At 33.4% G+C, this 14688-nt stretch overlaps 1 protein-coding gene across 7 annotated transcripts in view; it reads left to right on the top strand.

Annotated features, from left to right (window-relative positions):
* Nucleotides 1-14688, top strand: part of AKAP9 (A-kinase anchoring protein 9) — a 152864-nt gene that overhangs the window by 27535 nt on the left and 110641 nt on the right. For 5 of the 7 annotated variants that reach the window (XM_082631816.1, XM_082631814.1, XM_082631813.1 and 2 more), the window contains exons 3-7: nt 2191-2235; nt 8113-8166; nt 8534-8704; nt 9488-9643; nt 10276-10473. In XM_082631816.1, the coding sequence (XP_082487942.1) occupies nt 2191-2235; nt 8113-8166; nt 8534-8704; nt 9488-9643; nt 10276-10473 (624 nt within the window). The remainder of the gene's footprint in view (nt 1-2190; nt 2236-8112; nt 8167-8533; nt 8705-9487; nt 9644-10275; nt 10474-14688) is intronic. The other 2 variants (XM_082631818.1, XM_082631815.1) reach the window with 1 other exon arrangement.

Genomic DNA, 14688 nt, shown 5'->3' with positions numbered 1-14688 from the left:
TCATCAAAGATATTGTATTGTAATTTTCTTTTTTTGTGGTATCTTTGTCTGGTTTGGGTATCAAGGTGATAGTGGCTTCATATAATGACTTTCGGAGTTTTCCCTCCCCTTTAATCTTTTGGAAGAATTTGAGTAGGATTGATATAAGTTCTTCTTTGTATGTTTAGTAATCCCCCAGTAAAGCCATCCAGTTCTGGACTTTTGTTTGAAGGGAGTTTTTTAAAATTACAGATTGTGTTTCACTTGTAGTGATCAGTCTGTTCAAATTCTCTATTTCTTCTTGATTCAGTTTTGGTGGGCTGTATGTTTCTAGAAACTGGTCCATTTCTTCTAGGTTGTCCAATTTGTTGGCACATAATTGTTCATAGTATTCTCTTATGTTTTTTTGTATTTCTGTGGTATTGGTTGTTATTTCTCCTCTTTCATTTCTTATTTTATTTTGGTCCTCTTTTCTTCTTGGTGATCCCTGCCAGAGGTTTGTCAATTTTGTCCTTTCAAAACACCAGCTCTTCGTTTCAGTGATTATTACTATTGTTTTTTTTTGCTTTTTATTATTTTTTTTTAATTTTATTTTTTTTGCGGTACGAGGGCCTCTCACTGTTGTGGCCTCTCCCGTTGCGGAGCACAGGCTCCGGACGTGCAGGCTCAGTGGCCATGGCCCACAGGCCCAGCTGCTCCGTGGCATGTGGGATCTTCCCGGACCGGGGCATGAACCCGTGTCCCCTGCATCAGCAGGCAGACTCTCAACCACTGCGCCACCAGGGAAGCCCTCTATTGTTTTTGAAATCTCTGTTTTATTTATTTCCTCTCTGATCTTTATTATTTCCTTCCTTCTGCTGACTTTAGGTTTTGCTTTTTCTTCTTCTAATTCTTTTAGGTGGTAGGTTAGGTTGTTGATTTGAGAAATTTGTTTTTTGAGTAAGTACTGTGTCACTATGAACTTACTTCTTAGGACTGCTTTTGCTGCATCTCATAGCTTTTGTATGGTTGTGTTTTCATTGTCATGGGTCTCAAGGTATTTTTTAAATTTCATTGTTGAGCCATTAGTTTTTTAGTAGCAAATTGTTTAGTCTCCCTGTAATCATTTTTTCTCATTTTTCTCTTTGCAGTTGACTTCTACTTTCATGCTGTTGTGATCAAAAAAGATGCTTGAAATAATTTCTATTCTTTTAAATTTGTTTAGGCTTGCCACGTGTCCTAGTATGTGGTCTATCCCAGAGAATATTGCATGTGCGCTTGAAAAGAATGTAGTCTGTTTTGGGGGGCTGTAATGTCCTGAAAATATCAATTAAGTCTAACTGTTCTATTGTGTCATTTATGATCTCTGTTGCTTTATTGATTTTCTGTCTGGAAGATCTGTCCATTGATGTCAGAGTGGTGTTAAAGTCTCCTATTATTATTATATTTCCATCAGTTTCTCCCTTTATGTCCGTTAGTATTTGTTTTATGTAGGTGCTTCTATATTGGGTTCATATATGGTTCATATTTGTTGAGTGAAAAAATGAAATATCTGGGTCTCTTTTCTCACTTGTAAAATTAGATTCTTAGATTTGATGAGAGCGTGTGAACAGTGAAAGCAGTGAAAATTTAGGTTTCCTCTTTGACTCTTCCTAGTACTTCTAAGCTGAGGGAAGCTTAGAAAAGCCACTCACTTCATACCCAAATCCCAGGGATGTAAGGATGAAGCAAGAATGTCTTTGAAAGTTTTTTGTAAGCTGCAACAGTGTTAATAACAACAGAGGTTGGTAATTTTCTTCAAGTTGTTGCTACTTTTCTAGCACCAAAATTTGATGATTCTTCATTTTAAAGAAATTGAACTTTTTGGAGTAACAATTTAAGACTTTATTTTATTTAAAAGAGATGTAAGAATTAGAGGGATGATATCTTTTTTGGTGCTTTTGTCTTACAAATGATTTGTAGTATATAAAGGACCCTGTGTGAAAGTACTTCTTGATACTTCTATATTTAGAAAACTGCCTAGTGATAAATTTTTGATGTGTTATTTAGCCATTGTGATTCATAATCAGTGGAATTTTTAAAGAATTTAATAATTTTTTGCCTGTTTTTAGTAATATTTTTTGAGTAGTCTATCATAAGTTACCAGTAGTAATGGGCTAATAAAGTACAATATTTGGAGAGGGGACGCAGTAGAAAGGCTTTAATATAATCAGTTTTTACTTTCTGTTTTAGCCGGAAAGTGAAATTTCAACCACGGCAGATGATTATAGTTCAGAGGTAAGGATAAGTAACACTGTGATTGACATTTCATTTTTTTTTGAAATTATTGTTGATTATTAATACTTTATTACTTGTAACTCACATGCTTTATGTTTTTATAAATATAATAAGAATATAGCACAGTATGATGTAATGTAAATGACCTAGAAAACCTGAAGTTTATATTTTTCTGACATATCTTTTTTCAGATTATTAACTAAAGTCTTAAATCTGTTTGAATAAGTTGGTCCTTAATTAGATTGAGGCCTTGTTTTAGTTTCTAAGAAAGTGTTTGAAATTGGGTTTCTAGGATACATGATATAAGGTATCCATATTTAACACAGTAAACATTTCATATTATAGGGTATTTTATTTTGTGTAATGCTTTTTACAACTGCTTGAATTCTAGTTAATTACATAAATTCATTTATTGAAATTAATGTTACAGTAGTGATTTTTAATTTAGGTGTTAAAAGCTAACGTGGGCATTGGACACTTTAGGAAATACCTTCTTTATGTGTTAATAAATGTATGTCATTTTATCTTTTTCTTATTTTTTTCTTATTCTTTTAGATATGATTGTCATTTTTTTTTGGTCCAGTATTTGAGGACATGGAAAACTTACTTACTTTGAATGGTTCAACAACTCAGTGTATTCTATAAGTTTTGATTTATTGTAGATGTCTAATAGGAAAGAAAAGAAAACTTCATGTACTTAAATGAACTTATTACTGTTTTGGATTGCTAATGGGAGTGAAAACTTTTACACTTCAAAAGTTTAATGTGTTTAAAAGCTGGGAATATACTTATTAGTGATCTGGTCAGGGAAATAATTAACCAATGTTAAATAAATAAATTAGCACCCAGTTTAGGCTACATAAATTTGCCTTTATGGGAAGTATCTCAGTTTAAAATTACAGCTTGCAATTCAGAGAATCTGCCCTTGTGACTTTAAATTTGGGACTTAGATATTAAAACATTGCTTTTCTCTTCCATAATACCTTAATTCTTAGAGCTTGTCTTTCTTGATTGAAGTTTAAGATGGTTTGGCACTTGAACTACTAGTAACTTTTGGGCAGCCCAGGATTCCACAAGTGCATTTTTTTTTCTTTATACCAAAGTGAATTTTTTTTATAATCTAAGTGGCTACAGATCAGACCATCTAATACATGCCTGTGAAATTTGGTTAAAATTTATATTTTAAATTTTTATTGTGATACCTAGTAAATATGATGCGTTTCAAAATGAGGTACAAATAATTTTAAATATAAGTCCTACAGATAAAAGTTAAAGCATGTTGTCCAGGTCTTCCCTGGTGGTTCAGTGGTTAAGAAGCTGTCCTGACAATGCACACGGGTTCAAGCCCAGGTCTGGGAAGATCCCACGTGTCGTGGAGCAACTAAGCCCATGCGCCACAACTACTGAGCCTGTGCTTTAGAGCCCGCAAGCCACAACTATTGAGCCCGCATGCCACAACTACTGAAGCCTGTGTGCCTAAAGCCCATACTGTGCCACAAAGAGAAGCTACCGCGATGAGAAGCCCTCGTGCTGCAACTAGAGAAAGCTTGCACGCAGCAGTGAAGACCCAATGCAGCCAAAAATAAATAAATTTATTATTTTTTTTAAAGTGTAATACAAATCTTAAAAAAAACAAAAAAACATGTTGTCCATGATTTAACAATAAGAAATATATTTTACATATATGTGTATTTAATTTTATATATTTATGTATGTATTACATGTATGTGTATAGTTGTATACATGAATAATTGTGCACATGAGCAATATATACATATTCATACATAAATATTTTTTTAAACCAAACTTTCAGGAAAAGATACTTTACTATGTGACCAGTCCTCTGATACTTTTTCTTTCTAACACTGATCACAAAAACTCAATTGATTAGCTGATTTATAAGTTGAAAAAATTAGTGATTTAGAAGGTTACGTTGAAAGATAATTATGAAATAATCTTTGACAGATTTGACCAGATTTGAATCATAATCCTTCTAATATTATCCATTTTGGGCCTAGTTTCATAATGGATTATACTTTGAGAAATTTACATATTTTACTATGTGTATAGAAAATAGTATAAAATTGATAGTCTGTGAAATATTTGATGATGTCTCATCAAGATTGCTAAAATGGGTATGGCTTCAATCCATGATACTCTGGACTAGTTTTGGGTCTTTAGCTACTTGATTTAATGACATTGGACTGGTTTGACTGAGCTAGAATTTCAGGGGACTTCTAAGCCATATTCACAGTCTTAGGAGGCAGAAAAATGTTCAGTAGGTCAAATTTATAAACCAAAGAATACACAACATGGTAAATCAACTATATTTCAATAAAAATAAAAAAATTAACAAGGAGTAAATCTCACACTGTAGTACTCTTCATACTAGAACTCTTAAGGGACCTCTAAAATGAAATTCCTTTCTAGGCAACACATATAACTTCACTACAAATAACAGATTTGTGAAGTATATAACAGTCTTGGCTGCTCTGGTTTGCATTTGAATATTCTTAAAATTTCAAACTTACATGGTTTTAATCATAAGACACATAATTATCTTGTTTTTTGTCTAAATATCACTGTCATTTTTCTGGTACATAGGGAAATAAGGTGATGTAAAAGAGAAGGGGCTTTGGAGCCAGAAAGTCCTATTTTCAAATTTCAGCTTATTCACCTCTGAGCAGGATGAATTTGGACACATCACTTAAACTCTGAAATACAGTTTCCTTACCTGTAAAATGGGGGAAATAATATCTATACCACAGGGTAGTTTTAAGGGTTATTTGGTAATTTTAGTATGATGTTTGATATATAAAAAACAATCAGCAAAGCTTGTGGGTTTTTTTACTGTGCTTCACTAGATGTATGCTTTTCTTCACACTAAGTTTATATGAAACTAATGAGTGATGAGAATTCTTTTAACAGTTTATTCTCAGAAGGATTTCAGATTCTGATTCTATGTTTTATTAGCAATTAGTTTAGAAATTTTATTTTGATAGATACGGTATGTGCTTAATGTTCTTGACTTCTGTGGCTAGTATACCCCTTGGATTAAAAAAAGAATTCAGGTCTAGAAAGGATTAGTCAGATAATTTTATCCTGTGATCTCCCTAAGATCTGTTCTGTATAAAAATATATCCAATTATGTATACTAGAGAAATCAGACTAAATAAAAAATACCCTTCTTATGAGTTAATTTAAATTATACATAATCTTTTTAGTTCTTGGTGAAGGGACGTTTCATATCTAGAATACCATATTTACATAAAATATTTTTATCGATACCATTAGAGCAGGGTTATTTGGGGAAAGTTGGAAATGCTACAGGCAACATACAGAGATAAGTAAATAAATATGCTTTGCTATGTATAGAAAGATGAAATGATAGTAGGGCTTACAGTCTTTTTATGGACTTCAACTGATTATTCAGAACTTCTTAACCAAGTCACTTACAGGACTCACGACATTTATGAAGTGACTGGCTGGAGTTGGAGACATAGCCTATAGCCAGCCATTAAGTAACGTAAAATTAGCTTTTCAACTTGACTTGGGTTTCTTTCTTTCTTCTTTTTAACTTCACCTTATTTTCATTTTCTCCCTCCCTGTCTTCAGCTTATATACTGAAGGTGTACAACATGGTGCTTGATACTTAACTTTGACTTTGAATGAATGATCTTAACTTCATTAGTTTCTTGGCTCTAATTCCAGGAGTCAGCTAGGCACACTGAACTCCTATAATTTTTATGAACTTTATGAACTATTAGATTCTTCTTATTTTTTATTAAAACATCCATTATTAATATTTTTGTACATACTGCCAAATTAAGTATAATAAGGATAAGGTGTTAATCATAAATAAAGAGTGAGTTGTTCTTCTGTGTTTTTGAACTGATGTCCACTGAAAGGAAAAGTTTTTGTGTGAAGAACATTTTATGATTATAAAATAAGAGTCATCTTTCCTCTGATTCTTTCTGAATAGCAGTATTTTTAGGAGATGATACTTACTCTACAGAACATTTTAAAATTTAGAATGTACCTTATTTGTACTTTCCCAAATCTTCAAGTTGTCTACATAGACTGAGTAAATTATGAATTCAAAAAGACTATATTAGTATAGCCTAAAGGTTAAATAACTTTGAAAAATGCCACAGTAAAGAACGACATAAGGAAAAGTTAAGGTTTCTTCAGTTGGAGGAGTCTGTTCATCTAATCTTCATGTTTTAAGCTATTAATGTGCCTTCATATTATGGTTTACCAAGTATTGTGTTAAAACGCTAGTGTAAGAAGATGAGATAAATGCTCTACCTGTTAGGTATCAGTGAAGTAATTATCTAGATTAAAAAATATAATCATTTATTGCTAACTATTAATGATCCTAATATTCTGTTGAGTGTTTCTTTTCTAACTTTGAAATATAGTTTAGTTCTGGTGTATAATCTCTTATTACCTATTTACATGATATTAAATTTTTAAGAACTGTTAATATTGACAAGATTTTAATGTTTATTATAATAACAATTAAGTTTTGCAAACAGTCATGTAGTATTTTAAGAAGCCAATACATATGACTTGCTCAAGTGTAAAATGTGCTCAACTTAGAGAAAAGTTAAGCTGAATGTTGGCTATTTAATGTGTTAGATTCAATTATTATAAATAGATAACTAATTTATGTAAGTGATATCATCACCACTTAAAGGAATATCCTTTGCTTAATATGATATTTGAAAATATTCATAAAATCCATTTCATTATACTGTTACCCTAAAGGAAAAGTTTAGTAGATGTTTATCAAAGTGCTTCATTTCAAAATCAAGAAAAGCTAATTGAAATTTAGAATTTAATTTGAAAGTTATTGCAAGTGACTTTATTAATAATCTTAATAGAGTTAGTATTGCTGTGTTTTAATAGTTTTCACAAATTCTAATAATGTGTTGCCACAAAGGTGAAATTTTTTTTAACTTTAAGCTTTGTTTTTTGAAATTATCCTTGGGAAAAAAAAAGGAATCAAACTCTGGAAAGAACTCTTAATTAGGATCTTCACTTTTTAAAGTGTTGTGATCCATATCAACCTAATCCTAATTCTAAGTTATTCTATTCTGTGTATTTCAACAGTAAAAACTTCATTATCTTGGATTCTGTTAACACAGAATTGTGAGAAATTAAACATAAACAGGAATGAAGTTCACTTGTTTGCTGTTAGGGGGAAGGAAGGTATTATTGAGTAGATTAATTGATCTGAAATTAATCTCCCACCAGGGCAACCCCAGAGACATATTCTGCCAACCTCCTGCGTCCTACCACAAAATGTCTGTGATAGAGACACCTGTATTCTGGAAAATCTCCACATCTGTCAGGGTTGGCATGGCTATCATAGTACCCTCAGGGGAAAGTTCTTGGGGGAGTTTTCCTCGGCTCTTGACATCTCCTCCTACTTCTTCACCTGCTTGCCAACCTTCAATAGATTTACATCAGTAAACAGTTTTACTTTAAAATGAATAGGGCTTAATCAAAAAACAATTATTTAAATGATTTTAAGGCAGTGTTTTGTAGAGGAGGATCTTGTAACTAGAGGTTTATAGTCATTCTTCTTAAGACAAAAGAGAAACTGTACTTAGAACCTTAATTCACTTAAATGAAAATGTATAGCACAGTGTCTTTTGCATTGTAAGAACTCAAATGTATGAGGAATTCTTTGGCATTTAAAATGGTCATAATGTCTTTTAGATGTTTAAATTTAATCACTATATCTGTTTTTGCCAATGAGGCATTTTCCTTAGGCATAAGAAAAGCATGAATACAGTTAGCACAAATATAATTGTTAGCTTTAAATAAAATTCTAAAACCATAATATTTCAGGAAATTGTTTTTATACAGGTAAATGGTTGCAGTTTTGTGGCGAGAACAGGAAAGCCTACAAATTTATTAAGGGTACAGTATTTAAAACTACTCATTATACTAATGTTTTATTCTATTTAAAACCATTGGATTACTAACAAAGCTTTTTCCTGTATGTACTTCTTTCAGTGTGTGATTTCTAAATGCTTTTAATGTGTAACAAAACAAAATTATCCACCTTTTGTTATAAAACTCAATTGTAACAGAATTTGCAGATATCTTGTTTTTGCTCTTGAGGTATATATATCACATTAGCAACAAAGTAGGTTGCCATGCCAGTAAACTCCCAGGTGATGAGTGATGTTTTAAATTAGACTTTGCTGTAGGATTCAGATTTTGAATCCCTTTTCCTGAGGGAATGTTGCTAGTACTGAATTATTAAAAATCTGGATTGGTTTAGGAAGAAGAATTTGGTGTTGATGATTCTTATTCTGAACATGGAGCACAGTACAATCAGACCCACCTAGAGATGATGGAAAATGAATTGGCTGGGAAACAACATGAGATTGAAGAGCTAAACAGAGAACTAGAAGAAATGAGGGCCACCTGTGGGACTGAAGGACTGAAGCAGGTGTGTTTACCTTATGTGGCTTTTGGTTTGTTACAAAACAAAAATAGGAAATTTTAATGATAGTAGAGGTACATTCTTTAAAGATGGGTTTTTTAAATGGTGACTTCAAGTCACCTCATTATATTTGTCCTTATACATATCATAAACAACATCGCTTAAAACTAGTCCATTAACAAGGCTAATATAATGAGATCTTTTTTTTAACTTTATGAGATAGCTAGTCTGACATCACTTCAGTAGGGATAGATGTTTTTGTAAGCAGCCTGAGAGAAAATTATGTTGCATACCACATCAGTCAATATATTGACTTAAACTCATTAAAAATGTCAGCCAATCTTTGTAAGTAACTTCTTGTGGTTAAAATAACATCTGTTGTTTGTGGCAGTCAGTTATGAAAACAAGGTGAAATAAGACATTGATGAGGATGACAATATATTTCAGTTTCATCTTCTTTAGAAACAAGGCTTAAACATGCCTGTGATGGTAATGCCTACAAACATTGGAGCATCCCTAAATATAAAGACACTTGTCCTTCTAGAAGTAGATATATGGATAAGTCAAATCTGATGCATTTTGTTCCCTAGTTCAGATGGTTTTTTAAAAGTTGATGTGGAAGTAAAACTAATTCCCGCAAGATAATAGCTTTCAAGTATGCTTACAGATTGTGATAATTCTGCCAATGCATTTTGAATATCATATTGTTGAAGAAGTTAGCTGTACTAATAGTTAATTTTGTTAAAAAAAATCAAATATAGCACATTTAATTTTCACTGATTTTTTTAGTTGCAAGAATTTGAAGCTGCCATTAAACAGAGAGATGGCATCATAACCCAACTCACTGCTAATTTACAACAAGCTAGAAGAGAAAAGGATGAGACAATGAGAGAATTTTTAGAGTTGACAGAACAGAGTCAAAAATTACAGATTCAATTCCAGCATGTAAGTATTACTAATAGAACAAAATTTATTAAATTTTTAAGAATGAATTTAAAATTTTTTTCTTATATTTTCCAGAACAAATAAATATTTAAAAGCCATTTGCTTTTTATGTATTATTTTGAAAAAACTAGTAAATACTTCTTATGTTAACCAGGAATTTAATTCATACTTCTTGAGTGGTCTTGTGCTATTATTTTCTTTTCCTCATCTGTATTTTAAAATCTTTTAAGTCCGATAAGGTGGATTTTTGCAGAAATTAACCTGTAGTTACATCCAACCTTTGTCAACCCTGGTATGATTTTATTTTAGTTAGGTTCTGAAATGGTAACTAGACTGAATATATTCCACTTACCTTTAATTAGAGCCATAGGAATCTGATTGTATTAATTAAGGTTTCTGTTGATGAGTAACAGAAAATAATTTTAGATAAGGGAGGAATTTATCAGCTTAGGTAATGTACTCACACTCATCTGATCAGCTGTGGCGGCATGTTTGCTGGGGTCTCAAGCCTGTGAATCCAGTACAGTTCCCAGAGAGCAACCATGAGCCGAGTAACACCCCCCAAAGAATGTCTTTTCCGTAGTGTACTCACTTAAGAATTTAATACTTTGGGGTTTCTTTCTATTTTCAAGTTACAGGCTAGTGAAACTCTGAGAAACAGCACTCATAGTAGCACAGCTGCAGATTTACTACAAGCCAAACAGCAGATCCTCACTCATCAGCAACAGCTGGAAGAACAGGACCATCTGTTAGAAGATTATCACAAGAAGAAAGAAGACTTCAAAATGCAAATTAGTTTCTTGCAAGAGAAAATTAGAGCATATGAAATGGTATGTTTAAGGAAGTCAACCAGTGTGCATCAACTTTACAATTAACTTTAAAGTTTTTTATCCTAGTGTTTATCTTTTTGTCACACACATGAATCAGAGAGTTTCATAATTAAGAAAGTTCTTTAAGCATGTAAGATAATTTATTTCAAAAGCAGTTGGGAGTCTTTCAGTAATAGGTTTTAAGGTTATACTCATTGGGACTTCCCTGGTGGTCCAGTGGGTAAGAATCCACACTCCCAATGCAGGCAGCCCACGTATGATCTAGGTCCCACATGCATGCCGCAACTGAGAGCCCACATGCTGCAGCTAAACATGCCGCAGCTAAACATGCTACAACGAAGATCTCGAGTGCCACAACTAAGACTTGGCGCAGCCTAAATAAATAAATAAATATTTGTGTGGGGGGGTAATACTCATTACTGACTTCTTTGAAAGTGATCAGCCTATGTTAAATTGAGTTCTCCGGAGAATCTACATTTATAACCAGTAACTTCTGTGCTTTTTTTCTTTTACATCTAGAGATGTTTCTACTCATTTTAGCCATGGTTATGAAATTCTGAAAATATTTTCATGGCAAAATGAAGTTTCATGGATTTTAATTAGAAAAAAATACAGGTTCTCTTTATTCATGGTAGTTATGTGTTATAAAGTTGCCTGGAACACTTATTCAGTGCTCCCAGGGGATATATATACACATACATACATACATGCACACACAAATACATATCATATAGATTTTTTTGGCTCTTTCCACTATATTTTATTTTTTAATTTTATTGAAGTATATTGGATTTACAGTGTTGTGCATATCATATAGATTATAATATTAAATCCTAAGAAAACATCCTGGTAGATTATATTTTGTTTAATTTTCAAAAGAGAAATGAGGGTTAGAAGTGTTAACTGACTTGCCTAAGGGTGCCTTCCCCCCAAGTAGTTGCCAGAATTGGGATTCCAACCCTATTGGACTGACCCAGAGCCAGAATTTCTTGCAGTACGCTCTGCTACCCCCTACCATCTCCATTCTCATGGTCTCCATCCTTGTCCTCTCCATATGAGAGCTTAAACAAAAAAGCAGTGTGCTCACCTTGCTTGATGCCAGTTGGAATCATGCATGCCATGAAACTCAATTTTTTTAATTAATTTATTTTTGGCTGCTTTGGGTCTTCGTTGCTGCACATGGGCTTTCTCTAGTTGTGGCGAGCAGGGGCTACTCTTTGTTGTGGCGTGCAGGCTTCTCATTGCGGTGGCTTCTCTTGCTGTGGAGCATGGGCTCTAGGCACGTGGGCTCCAGTAGTTGTGGCACGTGGGCTCAGTAGTTGTGGCTTGCAGGCTCTAGAGCGCAGGCTCAGTAGTTACGGTGCATGGGCTTAGTTGTTCTGCGGCATGTGGGATCTTCCCGACCAGGGCTTGAAGCTGTGTCCCCTGCGTTGGCAGGTGGATTCTTAACCACTGCACCACCAGGAAAGTCCCAGCAACTCAAATTTTTTACCACTCTGTGCACTTTTTCAAATGACTGTGAGTATTGATTTTAGGGTTATATATAAATTTAAGCAAGTAAGCAAATTCACAGATATGAAATCTTTGAATAATGAGGGCAGACTATACATATAATACAGTACTTTTTATAAACTTAGGAGGTTCTTCTGCAAAATGTTGAGAAATTGTCAAAACAAGACTATCGTTTGGATAATAATAAAAGTATTAGGTAGCATTTATTTTTGTTTACTTGGTACCAGGCAATATTCAAAGCATCATATACATACTAACTCATTGAATCATCACACCAACCTTATGAGGTAGGGATACCATTATCACCTCCATTTTACAGATGAGGACATCAGAGCAAAGCAAGATGAAGTAAATTGCCCAGACATACAGGTAATAAATTGGTAGAGCCAGATTTCAAATCTAGGTAGTATGATTCCAGAGACTGTCTCTAGCAAAGCAAGATGAAGTAAATTAGCCAGATATACAGGTAATAAATTGGTAGAGCCAGATTTCAAATCTAGGTAGTATGATTCCAGAGACTGTCTCTAAGGAAAATAGGAAATGTACAATATTAATATACTGAAATTATGAAATGGACATGTTTTACAACCAAGGTAATTTAAAAATCATATTGTAGATGTTTACAGAACACTTGTTTTGCATCATGCTCTTGCAAGAGATAGTGATGTTTAAATGTGCTTTTTTCTTCACTGGAACTCATGGTTTAGTAGGCATGTATGCAAGACACCACAAAACAAGGCTAAGTATGATTAAAAAGTGCTTTGAAAATTCTTAGTAAGTGTGGCTTCATAAGGGAAGTGATTCAGGGTAGGCTTTAGCTGGAAGGTGATATTTGAGGTAAGTCTGTATATTGGAACAATCCCCTTTTAATTGTACTTTGTTTTCTCCCTAATTGGTGTAATATATGGCACATAGCAGCTACTCAATACTAATTTGGTAAGTAAGTGAATAAATTATGAATCTGAACTGATGAGATGGGGAGGACATTTTAGAGAGGGTGGAGTATGCATAAAGACCCAGGCTGAAACATGTTAGAAGTGTATATAGTCATCAAAAAATAGTTTAATAAGAAAACAATAGTCTTTGGAAATGAATTTTTCCAGGAGCTAAGAGTAGAAAGTCAGCCTAGGCCTAGGTTAGAAAAGCCTGGGCAGTCGGGTTTTATCGTACTTATTATATTGTATTCAGTAGGCAGTATAATTTGAGATTATTTAAAATTCAAGTAATTCATTTTCGTAGGGGGAATAACCTTTGTTTATTTGAATGTTAGCAAGAATACTTTTGTTATCAGTCCCTTTTTCATTACATACATTTTTTTTTCTCTTTGAATGAATCCCTGGGTAGTAGTTCCATTAAAGCAACTGAGGGACTAGGGCATTAGGATGATAGTTGGAACTGCCTTGGTTTCTGAGGCAACTGCATTAACTGTTCCAGGTTCATTCTTACTGTCCTAATCCGCTGAACTTCCCATGGTACAGTCGTCACAGGCAGGAACTATATTATTCCTTACTCTCTCAGGTCTGTTTCCAAAAAATAGAGGGATTGTATCCTTAACCACAGAGCTATCTTTTTTTTGCAACACCATATAAGTGGTTTAAAACCATGTACTTTGGAATAAATGGTAGTAAGAAAAGTGAACCATGAATTTGTACTATTTAATAATTGAATGAAGAATTGTTGTTTGCAGTAATATCAGGTGTTGGACAGTTTTGAACTGATACTTTTTATTTTATGAGGGTTCCCCCCCATGAAAAACCAGGATATATAAATAAATATTAAAGATTTTATAAAAACGTTAACATTTTCAAGACTAATTGCTTAACAGTTTAACTGAAGTTGACTGCTGTGACAACTGATTTTACTTTCTTAGAGACTCCAAATGCCTTACAGATTTTTTTCTAGTATATAAATATATTATGTGTGTATGTCGCACAGTGAGAATTAATACCTTAATATATTTATTTTATTTTAGATTCAAGCATATTCTGTGAGATAGAGAAAATAATATCTTTATTTTACAGGTGAAAACACCAAGATTTAAAGAGATTAAACTGATTTAAATGTCATATTTTAGTCTGAAATTAAAGTCTGAAGGCTTAGTACTTGCTAGTAACTTTTGGTGACATTGATGGGATATGTGATACCAAGACGAAAGCTGATAGGATTTTGCTCAAGTGAGCATGAGATCAAGGGATGTTAGACGAATCAAATGTTCAGTGGCATTAGGCTGTGATAACCTCATATATCCGTCTCACAGTAGGAATGGTCATGCCTTTGGACTGAAATTCTTAATTCTGTTTACGATAGACCCCTACCTTGCTTTCTACATTTGGTATGGTTTTCCCAGAGGGATTAGAATTCTCAAAGCCTCGTGGTACCTTGATTCTCTTTTCTGAACTGTACTTAAATGGGGACTGCCAATATTTCTCTCTGAGGCTTTCTTTTTTCCTAGGCCCTGTCATTCCTTTTTTTAGGTATGTTAATACATTCATTTGAGGTGCCTTTTAAGTCCTCTTGGCCTTGGACTTTTGTCTCCTGAAGGTGATTTTAATTACTTTACATATATTCTGTTCCATTCTGTGGATTTTACTTTTCTTTTGGTCCTTGGAACTACAGCCCTTAACTACTCAGGCAACTAAGTAACAGAGACAAAACTTTGTCTCCAGGGCTTCTACTCGACTCCCTTATGCTCTAACACTTCTG

The sequence above is a fragment of the Mesoplodon mirus genome (genome assembly GCF_964341445.2).
Source record: "Mesoplodon mirus genome assembly, chromosome: 9".
Classification (NCBI taxonomy): Eukaryota; Metazoa; Chordata; class Mammalia; order Artiodactyla; family Ziphiidae; genus Mesoplodon; species Mesoplodon mirus.
The sequence above is the reverse complement of the archived record's forward strand: the minus strand, read 5'-3'. Positions and strand labels throughout refer to the sequence as shown.